The sequence below is a fragment of the Felis catus genome, chromosome F1, assembly GCF_018350175.1.
Source record: "Felis catus isolate Fca126 chromosome F1, F.catus_Fca126_mat1.0, whole genome shotgun sequence".
Taxonomy (NCBI): Eukaryota; Metazoa; Chordata; class Mammalia; order Carnivora; family Felidae; genus Felis; species Felis catus.
The window spans coordinates 10,719,838-10,731,993 of record NC_058384.1 but is presented as its reverse complement, the minus strand read 5'-3'; the positions used below and the strand labels follow the sequence as shown (position 1 = coordinate 10,731,993).

The window sequence follows — 12,156 nt, the reverse complement described above, 5'->3', positions numbered from 1 at the left end:
ACAGTACATTTTTTTTTTTTTACAGTACATTTTTTAAATAGGCTTTATGGCCCATGTGGTTTTTGTGAGCTGCTTTTTTACTTAACAAGTGATGGGGAGCATTTCCTTCCTCCGGCGGTTGTCACGTGCCCTTGAAGAACATGATTTTTTTTTTTCAATATATGAAGTTTATTGTCAAATTGGTTTCCATACAACACCCAGTGCTCATCCCAAAAGGTGCCCTCCTCAATGCCCATCACCCACCCTCCCCTCCCTCCCACCCCCCATCAACCCTCAGTTTGTTCTCAGTTTTTAACAGTCTCTTACGCTTTTGCTCTCTCCCACTCTAACCTCATTTTTTTCCCTTCCCCTCCCCCATGGGTTTCTGTTAAGTTTCTCAGGATCCACATAAGAGTGAAAGCATATGGTATCTGTCTTCCTCTGTGTGGCTTATTTCACTTAGCATCACGCTTTCCAGTTCCATCCACGTTGCTACAAAGGGCCATATTTCATTCTTTCTCATTGCCACGTAGTACTCCATTGTGTATATAAACCACAATTTCTTTATCCATTCATCAGTTGATGGACATTTAGGCTCTTTCCATAATTTGGCTATTGTTGAGAGTGCTGCTGTAAACATTGGGGTACAAGTGCCCCTATGCATCAGTACTCCTATATCCCTTGGGTAAATTCCTAGCAGTGCTATTGCTGGGTCATAGGGTAGGTCTATTTTTAATTTTTTGAGGAACCTCCACACTGTTTTCCAGAGCGGCTGCACCAGTTTGCATTCCCACCAACAGTGCAAGAGGGTTCCCGTTTCTCCACATCCTCGCCAGCATCTATAGTCTCCTGATTTGTTCATTTTGGCCACTCTGACTGGCGTGAGGTGATATCTGTGTATGGTTTTGATTTGTATTTCCCTGATGAGGAGCGATGTTGAGCATCTTTTCATGTGCCTGCTGGCCATCTGGATGTCTTCTTTAGAGAAGTGTCTGTTCATGTTTTCTGCCCATTTCTTCACTGGGTTATTTGTTTTTTGGGTGTGGAGTTTGGTGAGCTCTTTATAGATTTTGGATACTAGCCCTTTGTCCGGTATGTCATTTGCAAATATCTTTTCGCATTCCGTTGGTTGCCTTTTAGTTTTGTTTGTTGTTTCCTTTGCTGTGCAGAAGCTTTTTATCTTCATAAGGTCCCAGTAGTTCATTTTTGCTTTTAATTCCCTTGCCTTTGGGGATGTGACAGGTAAGAAATTGCTACGGCTGAGGTCAGAGAGGTCTTTTCCTGCTTTCTCCTCTAGGGTTTTGATGGTTTCTTGTCTCACATTCAGGTCCTTTATCCATTTTGAGTTTATTTTTGTGAATGGTGTGAGAAAGTGGTCTAGTTTCAGTCTTCTGCATGTTGCTGTCCAGTTCTCCCAGCACCATTTGTTAAAGAGACTTTTTTTCATTGGATGTTCTTTCCTGCTTTGTCAAAGATTAGTTGCCCATACGTTTGTGGTCTAGTTCTGGGGTTTCTATTCTATTCCATTGGTCTATATGTCTGTTTTTGTGCCAATACCATGCTGTCTTGATGATTACAGCTTTGTAGTAGAGGCTAAAGTCTGGGATTGTGATGCCTCCTGCTTTGGTCTTCTTCTTCAGAATTACTTTGGCTATTTGGGGCCTTTTGTGGTTCCATATGAATTTTAGGATTGCTTGTTCTAGTTTCGAGAAGAATGCTGGTGCGATTTTGATTGGGATTGCATTGAATGTGTAGATAGCTTTGGGTAGTATTGACATTTTGACAATATTTATTCTTCCAATCCATGAGCACAGAATGTTTTTCCATTTCTTTATATCTTCTTCAATTTCCTTCATAAGCTTTCTATAGTTTTCAGCATACAGATCTTTTACATCTTTGGTTAGATTTATTCCTAGGTATTTTATGCTTCTTGGTGCAATTATGAATGAGATCAGTTTCTTTATTTGTCTTTCTGTTGCTTCATTATTAGTGTATAAGAATGCAACTGATTTCTGTACATTGATTTTGTATCCTGCAACTTTGCTAAATTCATGTATGAGAAGAACATGATTTTTAATGGTTCCGTATTGTGCTATTCCGTGGAGGTAGAATTTATTTTTACAGTCCCTTTGTAGCTTTCTACTTGGAGGAACATGTGTGTGGTGAAATTGTGGTTTTGGTAAGAAGAAACACATGTTCGCGATTCTTCGTGTGTAAAAGGCAGGTTGTTTTCCAGAAGACTGGATAGACTTTTACTCCAGTAGCTGTTCGTTGGCATCCTATCAAGACTGATTATGTAACAGTAAAAAAAGTAATTGGGGGACGCCTGGGTGGCTTAGTCAGTTGAGCATCCGACTTCGGCTCAGGTCATGATCTCATGACCTGTGAGTTCGAGCCCCGCGTCAGGCTCTGTGCCGACAGCTCGGAGCCTGGAGCCTGCTTCAGATTCTGTGTTTCCCTCTCTCTCTGCCCCTCCCCGCTCATGCTCTGTCTCTCTCTGTGTCAAAATAAATAAAACATTAAAAAAAAAAAAGTAATTTGAACTTTGTTGGCAGTGGGGAGACATGGGATCTCGCCATTGTTCCAATTTCCATGTTTTTAAAAAATTGTTGATTTTTTAAATGTTTGTTTATTTGTGAGAGAGAGAAAAATCTTAAGTAGGCTCTGGGCCGGCAGCACGGAGCCTAATTTGGGGCTTGAACTCACCAACCAACCGTGAGATCATGCCCTGAGACAAAATCAAGAGTTTTAACGGACTGAGCCACCCCGGCGCCCCCAAATTACTCTTCTTTGAATTTCCTGGGCCCTGGGTCCTATGGGACATGGGGTGAGGCCAAACCCTAGAGGAGAGATGAGGATTTTTTTTTAAGTTTATTTATTTAGAGGGAGAGAGAGCAGGGGAGGGGCAGAGAGAGAGGGAGAGAGAATCATAAGTAGGCTTCATGGTGTCAGTGCAGAGCCCAAGGTGGGGCTGGATCTCAGGAACCGTGCGAACCAAGAGCTGAACCCGTTGCTTAAGGGGCTGAGCCCCCCTGGGGAACTGGTTTTTAAGTGCCTCTCTTGGAGCCGTCTGTATATGGATGTTTGGGAAATCGTGCCCGCTGGGCAGGGGCAGGTGGGGGAGACTCAGTTGCTTGCTGGGATTTAGGGTTCCCAGCAAGCATGACAGATCTTCCAGTCATGCTGTCAGACGGCACCATCCCAGAGAGGGGTGACCTCTTTTGGTGCCTTATTCTCTCCTGTGGGGGTGCTGGCCGGATGGCCATGTAGGAAGGGCTCTGGGCCTGGTCCTTAGGGCGGCAGGATACCAGCGGGCACAGCACACAGACCTTGCCCACGTGTTCACAGGTGGGCGGCAGAGGCCTGCCAGCGAGGGCGGGTGTGGTCACAAAGCATAGGGAACTAGCGCGGCCCCAGTCCTGCTTGGGGTGGCAGGGCCTGGCGGGCTCCCCGGAAGAGGTGCCGCTTGAGTAAGTCCTAACTGCGAGTAGGATGGCACAGGCCTGTAAGAGCTGGAAAAGACCCTTCGACGGAAGGAACAGCCTCCAGCAGGTAGTGCGGGGAATGCACGACTAAGATGAACAGATGAGCGGAGGAACTCACAGCGGAGGGGAGGGGAAGGACCCCAGAGTATGCGGTAGTGTTGGGTGGGGCCTCAAGTGGGGAGGAGGAGCCCGGGGCCTTGCGGCGGGAGGTGTGGGTGTGCATCCTAGGTTGCTGGAGACCGTCTCCGGCTGTTGGTGGTGGCTGGAAACACGGTGACACACACGTGTCACATTTACCTGCTGGAGCTTTGATCCACGCGGCCTGACTCCACACCACCCCGTGACAGAGGCTGTCCAGAAGGGACCTGTGCCTCCCCTCGGTGACCGTTGCCTCCCCACCAGGAGGTGCAGCCAGGCAGGGTCTTGGCCGGTTCTGGTGATTACAGCCTACCGACCGCTGTCATCGTGTTTTCAAGTAACTTGGTGGCAGATGCAATTTACTTTTTATTGGTCGTTTATTATTGGTCATGTGGCGTAAAGATACAAATTGACCGGGCCAGTTTACGTGATCTGGCCCTTCTAAGTGACATAATATACTCCTTCTGCCTGCTTCGTTTTAGTACATTAATTTTACTCTATCTTGCTAATTTTGGAGGTCACGTATTTGTCCCAGTCTATTGGAAACCTAGAGATGCAACTCTGTGTGTGTGTGCGTGTGAGAGAAAGAGAGAGAGAGACGTGGAGGGGGAGGGAGGGAGGTTGAGGGAGAGAGAAAAAACAGCAGTAGGACAGGAGGGAAGAAGAACAGAGAACAGGACTAGAGGAGGGAGCTGGAAACGTCTCTAAGAAAGTGGAAGGGGGTGGGGGGGGCGCCTGGGTGGTTCAGTCAGTTAAGCGTCCGACTTCGGCTCAGGTCATGATCTCGCGGTACGTGAGTTCAAGCCCCGCGTCGGGCTCTGCGCTGACAGCTCGGAGCCTGGATCCCGCTTCGGATTCTGTGTCTCCCTCTCTCTCTGCCCCTCCCCCACTTGTGCTCTGTCTCTCTCTGTCTCTCAAAAATGAATAAATGTTAAAAAAAAAAAAAAAAAAAGGAAAGTGGAAGCGGAGAACCCGCCGGGGTAGGTGTCGTGACCTCCACTGAAAGGGGTTGCTGCTAATACACAGTCCTCCCAGCAAATCCTTGCAACTGGGGGCTGGCTCCCGTTCTGCAGGTGGGCAGAGTGAGGCTTTGTGAACCTGCCCGAGCTCACGTGGCTGGTAGGCAGCGCGTCGGGTTCCGAGGAGGCGGAGGCGGGACTCAGAGCAGACTGCAGAGGGAGCCACCCATCGAGTCCAGCAAGCGGCTAGTTTGGCCCAGGGTTTCTCAAGCTGGTACTGCTGACGTTCTGGGTTGGGTCACACTTTGTGGGGACGGGGGGCCGCCCTGGGCAGCACCCCTGGCCTCTGCTCACTAGATGCCGGTGGCTCCTCCCCAGTCGTCACCACCCAGAACGTCTCCGGACATCGCCACGCGTCCCCGGGGGGACACGTCGTCCCCACCGAGAACCCCAGCTAGAGAGCTCCGCAAACTAAGTTGGCAGATGAGCCAAAAGAGAACAGACCGCGTAAGAAGAATGGCTAACTGGAGAGAGATTCGGTGGGAATGTGGGTGTCCGAAACCGGCCACGTGGGGAACGTCATGTGACCCGGGGAGAAGTGTACCCCGAGTGAGGGTGTGACGTGGTCGCTTAACCCGGCAGCTCATCGGGTTTTCGCGGCACGTGCGGGTGGACGCGGCCCCGGCTCCGAAAACGGGGTTCGGTGAGGGAAAGCGGCTGGCTCGGGGGGGGCGGGTGGTTACGGTGCAGGGTCACCAGTGCCACCGGGAGAGCGTCCGTCCGTGGTAGCGCACTGTCCCCGAGGTGGCTGGAGTCGGCCTCGGCTCCGTCCTGTTTGCGGTGGAGGCGTCTTAGCCACGCGGACCGACGTCGCTATCTTAGGGGCCGGTCTTGCAGCAGGACAGCTAAGTGAGCTTAGCTTAGCTCAGCTAAGGGCTAAGGAGCCCCTGTGTGCGTAATGAGTTTTCGGTTACACAAGACGTCGTGGGAGGCTCCTCTGGGACCTGGGGTCGTGCTTGGGCTCATGCCTGAAAAAGAGCTGCCGGGGAAAAGACAGAGCTTCAGAAGCCAGTTGAGAGCACGGAAGGCAAAAGGAGCCCCCCGTTCGGTCCTCTGATGACGCGCAGGGACACGGGGCGCTGCTCTCGTTCTGTGTTTTCCTTTGAACCTGCAGCAGGCCTCAGTGAGGCTAAGTTTAACACATGAGGTTTCAAATCTACAAAATCCGTGTCTTGGGCAGATGGGGGATGTTCTGTGTCTTGATAGAGCTGTAGATTTGTGCGTTTCATCGTATATAAGTTTTACAAAAAATGAAATGGAGGGTAACTGGGCAGCACCCTGGCCCTTGGCGGCCTCTCTGACTCTGGGAGACTGAGCCCTCGGGAGCCGGCCTCCGGCCCCCTGCCCCCCCGGTGGGACTCGGGGCCCAGCTGGGAGAGGTTATGGTCACGTCCCACTGGAATTGCTCGTGGCCGGGACCTTAGTCAGCGGGTGAAACAAATCCCATTTATTATAGAAAAGGAGGAGTCTTGCCATAAAATAATGATAATACCTGGATGTTGAGAATAGCCAGAAGGATTACGTGTGGAGGACCGCTTATTAATTGTAATTATTTTTACGACCGCCAGAACAGGGCTGGTCAAAGGAGCCGGGGGCCGTTAACATTCCCTGGCCCGGCTTTGCTGCGCTGCTGCCCCTGGGGTGTCTTGAGGTCAGAGAGCCTGCACACGGTTTAAAAGGGCAGAGAAAAATAGAAGTCTCTGCCTTGTTTCTTTGTAAGAGTGAAGGAAACCTCCTAGGCAGCCCTCAATCCCACCCTAGCAGACCCCCTCACGTTTTGTTGGCTGGGATGGTGCACACAGGTCAGTGTCTCGGCCATGACTTGGCAAGAGGTAGGAGACCACCAGAATGGCCCGATTCATCTCTCGGGACTCAGAAGGGCCCAGTGTCCCCGTTCAGTCATAGCAGTTGGGAGCAGCACGAATGATCTGGGTTCCCGTTTTCAGGAAGGAAGGGGGAAAGGTCGTGGACAGGCAGAGACCAAGCTCCGCCCCCGCCATGTGAAGAGGGGGCACGACACAGGCCTTTCCCTCAGTCTGGCCCCCGAGTTCTTGGGGCCAGGGCTTCTGTGCTTCCCACGTTACAGATGAAGGCCACCCAAGGTCACACAGCTTGTAGACGGGAGAGCTGCCCTCTGGACCCAGGGATCCCAGCTCCAAAGGCATGCTTCTTTCCCTGGGCTGCTCGGACTTTGCAAGATGCAAACCCAGGTACCAGCGTAGGACACTGATTGTTTCATCCCAGGCCACGTGCAATAAGAGATAGCCGTGACCCATCCCAGGGTCCCCGCGAGATCCTCTTCAGATCCCACACTCGGGGAGCGTGCAGCCGGACATCAGCAGCCCCTGGCTCACCTCCGGTTAGGAAGGCCCTTCAGGGGCGCCTGGCTGGCTCAGTCGGTGGAGCATGCAACTCTTGATATCAGGGTTGTGAGTTCAAGTCTCATGTGGGGTGTAGAGATTATTTAAAAATCTTTTTTTTTAATTGTATTTTTTAATGTTTATTTATTTTTGAGAGAGAGAGAGAGAGAGAGAGACAGAGCATGAGCAGGGCAGGGGCAGAGAGAGAGGGAGACACAGAATCTGAAGCAGGCTCCAGTCTCTGAGCTGAGAACACAGAGCCCGACACGGGGCTCGAACTCATGAACGGTGAGATCATGACCTGAGCTGACGTCGGACACCCAACCGACTTGAGTTACCCAGGTGCCCCCCAATTTTTTTTTTTTTTTTTTTTTTAGAGAAGCAGGGACACTTGGGTGGCTCAGTGGGTTAAGCGTCTGACTTTGGCTCAGGTCATGATCTCCCGGTTCGTGGGTTCGAGCCCCGTGTCGGGCTCTGTGCTGACAGCTCGGGGCCTGGATCCTGCTTCGGATTCTGTGTCTCCCTCTCTCTCTGCCCCTCCCCTGCTCGTGCTCTCTCTCTCTCTCTCTCAAATATAAATAAACGTTTAAAAAAATTTTTAAAAAAGGGCAAGTCTTTCACAAAGGGTGTAGATGGGGGAAGCCTTCCCTCCAAGAGGGTGGGCAAGCAGCATGTGGCAGTCAGGCCGTGGGCCCTGTCCCTGCGCTGCTGGTGCCCCGGGGTGACTCAGGACAGGAGATGTGGGATCCTTGGCCCCGTTCGTTTTCTGCCATCCTGTCTGTACCAGGTGGCATCAGCGTGGCCACCCCTGTCTTTTCCACAGGCTGCCCTCATGGGGAAACCCTAGTATTCATTAAACAGCATTTCCTTTGGATAAAATGTCTGGGTGGGGAGGGTGTGGTTTACTTTCAACCCCATGATCTAAATCCTCCCTGGCTTCCCCCCCGCCCCCCGCCCCCCGCGCCTCCGTGCGGTGCTGAGCTCCGTGCAGGTTCCCCACGGGGCGGGTGCTGGCTCACACCTCCCCGCACCCCAGAGCTGCCTTCCTCCTCAGCGGCTCCTGGGCCAGTGCCTCCGATCTCTTAAGACCTGGGTGTATGTGCGTCTCCCGCAGGAAGCCTGGGCTGACCCGCCTTCTGGAACAGGTGCCCCGCCAGTGTGAACCTGGAGCCCTCCAGGCCTCCCTCCTCCGCGCAGGGCCGAGGGATTAAAAATCACCCCTGTTGTGTGGACTCTGGGACAAGACAGTTTGCGAGGAGTCGCTGGCGTGTCACTGGGGGCTGTGGGGCCAGATCGTCTGGGTTTACGTCTTGTTTCTTCCCCTTATCTTGGGCAGGCTGCTTATTCTTCCTCTGCCTTAGTGCCCTCGTCTGGAAAATGAGGGGGATGATAACACCCACCGCGTCAAGCAGTCGTTGGTGAGGATTCCATTTAGCTCTTACACCCCAGACGCACACTCTGCCCACGTGTCTGTCTCCCGCCACGTCTTCTCACCGCCTTTCCTGTACGTAGCACAGGCGTTCAGCAGGCCTTCAGTAAATGTCCATCGATTGAATGAACCCCCTAGTCCGTCAATATTATTCTGGCTTTTTCATGACCCTCTGGAAACGAATCAATCTCAGGTTGATGTCAGCAACACAGAAGTGATCTGGCTTCATGCACGATCCCTTAGGACTCCTGTAGGTGCCCCGAGATGACCCACAGCCCCGAATATGATTGGGCTCTGGCATCGTGACTCGGAAACAGGACCGCCTGAGCCCTGGGTTCATCCTGGCCTCCAGCTCCTGGCTGATGACGGGTCCTACAAAGCGGGGTAACACGGCAGAGTCTGTGACTTGTCCGGGAAAAGTTGGGAGAAGGGACCGTCTTCGGAGCCCCGTGACTGGGTTGGATGGAGAAATTCAACAAAGCTCCCTACCTCGGAGAGCACAGGGTGCCCGTTCGGGTGCGTTTTCTCTATTTTGACTCCTCTCTCTCGCCCCCTCCGTCCTTTCCCTAGCTACTATGCTGTCCTGTACCCCATGGTGTACCCCATGAAGATCACGGGGAACCGCGCCGTGATGGCGCTTGTCTACATATGGCTTCACTCCCTCATCGGCTGCCTGCCGCCTCTCTTTGGTTGGTCGTCGGTGGAGTTTGACGAGTTCAAGTGGATGTGTGTGGCTGCGTGGCACCGGGAGCCCGGCTATACCGCCTTCTGGCAGATCTGGTGTGCCCTCTTCCCCTTTCTGGTCATGCTGGTGTGCTATGGCTTTATCTTCCGCGTGGCCAGGGTCAAGGCGCGCAAGGTGCACTGTGGCACCGTGGTCATCGTGGAGGAGGACCCCCAGAGGGATGGGAGGAAGAACTCCAGCACCTCCACCTCCTCCTCCGGCAGTAGGAGGAACGCCTTTCAGGGCGTGGTCTATTCGGCCAACCAGTGCAAAGCCCTCATCACCATCCTGGTGGTCGTCGGTGCCTTCATGGTCACCTGGGGCCCCTACATGGTTGTCATCACCTCTGAGGCCCTCTGGGGGAAGAACTACGTCTCCCCGACCCTGGAGACCTGGGCCACGTGGCTGTCCTTTACCAGCGCCATCTGCCACCCCCTGATCTATGGGCTCTGGAACAAGACGGTTCGCAAGGAGCTGCTGGGCATGTGCTTTGGGGATCGGTATTACCGGGAGCCGTTCGTGCAGCGGCAGAGGACTTCCAGGCTCTTCAGCATTTCCAACAGGATCACAGGTAACCTGGGGACTTGCGGGGAGGGGGAGGCCCACCTCGGGCGGGAGGCCCTCTGCCGTGTTGACGGGTGAGCTCTCAGACCGACGGCGGCCTCGAGGCTCCAAGCGCGGCCTGCGTCGGGGGAGGAACGTCCCAGCGCGTCCCCCGTGATTCCCAGGCGGCTTTCGGCAGGGGACACCAGAGTTCAGAAGTCCGTTTTCGGTGTCCCCAGCCACGGCACGCTGGCCTTTCTACAGACAAAAGAACCCAAGCATTGGACCGGGCTCCCCTCCGCTGTTGGCCAGTCCCTTCGTGTCGGTGTTCTGTAAAGCAGAGTCCACCTTCAGGCACCCCCGCCCCACCTCAGCTCTTCCTCCCCCATCACGCTCCTCCCCCCCATCGTGCTCCTCCCCCCTCCCATCGCGCTCCTCCCCCCTCCCATCGCGCTCCTCCCCCCTCCCATCGCACTCCTCCCCCCTCCCATCGCACTCCTCCTCCCCTTCTCGGCTCCTCCCCCCCATCGCGCTCCTCCCCCTCCATCGCGCTCCTCCCCCTCCCATCGCGCTCCTCCCCCCTCCCATCGCGCTCCTCCCCCCTCCCATCGCGCTCCTCCCCCCTCCCATCGCGCTCCTCCCCCCTCCCATCGCACTCCTCCCCCCTCCTCGGCTCCTCCTCCCCCATCGCGCTCCTACCCCCCCATCGCGCTCCTCCCCCCCATCGCGCTCCTCCCCCCTCCCATCGCGCTCCTCCCCCCTCCCATCGCACTCCTCCTCCCCTCCTCGGCTCCTCCCCCCCATCGCGCTCCTCCCCCCCATCGCGCTCCTCCCCCCATCGCGCTCCTCCCCCCATCGCGCTCCTCCCCCCATCGCGCTCCTCCCCCCATCGCGCTCCTCCCCCCCATCGCGCTCCTCCCCCCATCGCGCTCCTCCCCCTCCATCGCGCTCCTCCCCCTCCATCGCGCTCCTCCCCCTCCATCGCGCTCCTCCCCCTCCATCGCGCTCCTCCCCCTCCATCGCGCTCCTCCCCCTCCATCGCGCTCCGCCCCCCATCGCGCTCCGCCCCCCATCGCGCTCCTCCCCCCTCCCATCGCGCTCCTCCCCCCTCCCATCGCGCTCCTCCCCCCTCCCATCGCGCTCCTCCCCCCTCCCATCGCACTCCTCCTCCCCTCCTCGGCTCCTCCTCCCCCATCGGGCTCCTCCTCCCCCATCGGGCTCCTCCTCCCCCATCGCGCTCCTCCCCCCCCATCGCGCTCCTCCCCCCCATCGCGCTCCTCCCCCCTCCCATCGCGCTCCTCCCCCCTCCCATCGCGCTCCTCCCCCCTCCCATCGCGCTCCTCCCCCCTCCCATCGCGCTCCTCCTCCCCTCCTAGGCTCCTCCCCCCCATCGCGCTCCTCCCCCCCATCGCGCTCCTCCCCCCCATCGCGCTCCTCCCCCCCATCGCGCTCCTCCCCCTCCATCGCGCTCCTCCCCCTCCATCGCGCTCCTCCCCCCATCGCGCTCCTCCCCCATCGCGCTCCTCCCCCCATCGCGCTCCTCCCCCCTCCCATCGCGCTCCTCCCCCCATCGTGCTCCTCCCCCTCCATCGCGCTCCTCCCCCCCATCGCGCTCCTCCCCCCTCCCATCGCGCTCCTCCCCCCTCCCATCGCGCTCCTCCTCCCTTCCTCGGCTCCTCCTCCCCGATCGCGCTCCTCCTCGGGCCTCTCATGCTGGTCAGCGGTTTCCTCCTGCCGGTGCCAGTAATTCACGTGTGTCGGCGCCAAACCCCAGCCCTCCGCCCTGCCGCCTTGAAATGGCACTGTCCCCTGTGTGTAAAGCTGCTCCATCCGGTAACTGATCTGGGAGCTAACAAGCTTCTGGAGGTGATTCTCTCACCTTTGGTGAGACCCAGAGGACTCGCTCTAGGCAGGGATAGATTTTTTTTTTTTTAGCCCTTTTTATTTGGAGATAATTGTAGACTTGGAGAAGAGCTGGGAAGAGAGGACAGAGACTTCCCACCCACCCCGCTTCTCCTGGCGTTCACCTCTGGCCGAATCATAGCAGTTACCAAACCAAGATATTAACATTGGGGCAGTGCTGTTAACTATGCACTGCTTGAGGCAGATTTCCCCCGTGTCCCCAGTCAGGTCCTTTTGCTGTTCCAGGATCCGGATCGCGATCAGGTCATGGCTCCCTTTGTCTTCTTGAAGCTTTGACCAGTCTTTGTTCTTCCCTTGTCTTCTGTGACATTGGCACTTTTTTAGAGTACTGCTAAGGGGGTTTTTAGGATGCCCTTGGTTTGTGTTCAGCTGATGTGTTGTCAGGATTAGAATAAGGTTCTACGTCTTTGGCAGGAATGCCGGGGGGGGGGGTGCTGTGGTCTTCTCCGTGATCACATCAGGGGCACATATGTCATTATGTCTTATTACTGGTTTAGGTTGCCTTGACGTCTCGGTTGATGCCTTGGCTCAGGCTGCTATCACCAAACACCATAGA

General features: G+C 55.3%; 1 protein-coding gene across 20 annotated transcripts in view; it reads left to right on the top strand.

The window, feature by feature from the left end:
- Positions 1-12,156, top strand: part of GPR161 (G protein-coupled receptor 161) — a 79,963-nt gene that overhangs the window by 44,100 nt on the left and 23,707 nt on the right. For all 20 annotated transcript variants that reach the window (XM_045049466.1, XM_045049467.1, XM_045049465.1 and 17 more), the window contains one exon: positions 8,981-9,705. In XM_045049466.1, the coding sequence (XP_044905401.1) occupies positions 8,981-9,705 (725 nt within the window). The remainder of the gene's footprint in view (positions 1-8,980; positions 9,706-12,156) is intronic.